The sequence below is a fragment of the Sinocyclocheilus anshuiensis genome, unplaced genomic scaffold (genome assembly GCF_001515605.1).
Source record: "Sinocyclocheilus anshuiensis isolate Anshui unplaced genomic scaffold, SAMN03320099.WGS_v1.1 scaffold30, whole genome shotgun sequence".
Classification (NCBI taxonomy): Eukaryota; Metazoa; Chordata; class Actinopteri; order Cypriniformes; family Cyprinidae; genus Sinocyclocheilus; species Sinocyclocheilus anshuiensis.
In genome coordinates, this window is record NW_015542336.1 from 320,689 (window position 1) to 322,288 (window position 1,600).

At 39.2% G+C, this 1,600-nt stretch overlaps 1 protein-coding gene across 1 annotated transcript in view; it reads left to right on the plus strand.

Moving 5' to 3' along the window:
- The first annotated feature begins 551 nt into the window (after window positions 1-551).
- Window positions 552-1,600, plus strand: part of rangap1a (RAN GTPase activating protein 1a) — a 19,230-nt gene continuing 18,181 nt past the window's right edge. Inside the window, exons 1-3 of the mRNA XM_016489573.1 lie at window positions 552-636; window positions 1,122-1,244; window positions 1,328-1,455. Of these exons, the coding sequence (XP_016345059.1) occupies window positions 1,133-1,244; window positions 1,328-1,455 (240 nt within the window). The 5' untranslated portion in view covers window positions 552-636; window positions 1,122-1,132. The remainder of the gene's footprint in view (window positions 637-1,121; window positions 1,245-1,327; window positions 1,456-1,600) is intronic.

The following is a 1,600-nucleotide window of genomic DNA, read 5'->3' on the forward strand; positions in this document are numbered from 1 at the left end:
TTGCCTTCGTTTGTTCCGCAGACGTTTTCCTCTTTGGTTTTTAATCCGCCATCTCTATCTTTCTGTCGCTCGGCTCGGTAATGTCCGTCCTGTGCACTGAACTCTCTCTCCTTCACATCATGAGTAGACACGCCCCTTACTGCTGATTGGCTACAAGTTTGTTTTGCTAGTCGGCCCGAATCCGTTTTCTAAAGTGTTTTTGAAAAATCGCTTACCCCACCTTTAAATAAATGTGTCCTTGTGTTTTGGGAAAACTATTTCAGTCAGATTACAGTGGCCTTGAATTCCCTCCAAGCATTGCATTATCTCTACAAGAATTTAGTCATTGTGAAAAACATGTTCGTAAGTGATTACACTCCTTCCACGCTTTAAAATTATTAATAATTAAATTTGCCAACATATGATCCTAAGCAAATAAAAACATAATAAATAAGTAGTGTCGTAATGTGGTAATTTAAATTTACACTAACATTAGAAGTAAAAAAAACAAACAAAACACGCTAAATAAAATGTACGAACTACAAATCCCATGAACCCTTGCGCGTCTACGCCACTGCATCATCAGAACGAGCGGGAGGAAGCAACTGGGTGCAACAGAAATACATCTGCACCCAGATAATCACATCAAACACCACTGTAAGTACAAACTGAATATTTATCCGCGAAGTTTATTCCGGAAACGAGTGTCTGGTGTCTAGTAAATAGGCTGCGTCACTTAAAACGTGGTTTGCGTGCTGATCATGTGTCACTGTGTATGAATATGAAAACACGTTCATTTAGAGACGCGTACATTTATGTAAACATAAACACATCACTTAAGGGGTGACCAGTGGTTACACTATTAATGCGAATATTTAACGTTTTAACATGTAAAGTATGTTTACATGGGATTAATTTATCTGAAGTTTAATTCATAGCCTATTAATAAAAATATTTTTAATTACAAATTTACATTGTTAATAATAGTAAATGTAACATGAAAAGTGATAATGTTAGTAAAAATGTAGTGGGTTTGATGTGTGTCAAATGTTATCTTTATAATTCACATGAACTTTCTTTGTCTCTTTAGCAGCAGAGTTAAAATCATGTTAAACTCTTGTGTGTTCATGTGTTTTCTTCAGTTGGTGTCAAGATGGTATCAGATGATGTGGCAGATCTCGCCGACTCATTGGCCAAAACTCAAGTCGACGAGGGCGAGCTCAGTTATAAAGGACAAGGCCTTAAACTGGACAACGCTCAGTCTGGTGAGCTGCCGGTGATCTGCTGATTTCACACGCTTGTGCATCTTTATGAAAGAGTAACAGAGGTAATGCTGTGTTGTGTGCAGTGGAGGAGATGGTGCAGGCGATCGAGGAGTTTGACAGGCTGCATGCGCTCAGACTGGAGGGGAACACCATCGGCGTGGAGGCAGCGCAGACCATCGCTAAAGCCCTGGAGAAGAAGAGCGACCTGCAGGTGCATATGCCAGATCATCTCGACTTCTTTCATTTATACCTAAACATATCAGTAGTTGATAACCACTGATAAGCTACCACTAAATATTGTAGAAACTTAATTTTCTGTAAAGTTGCTTTGCAACGATTTGTATCGTGAAAAGCGC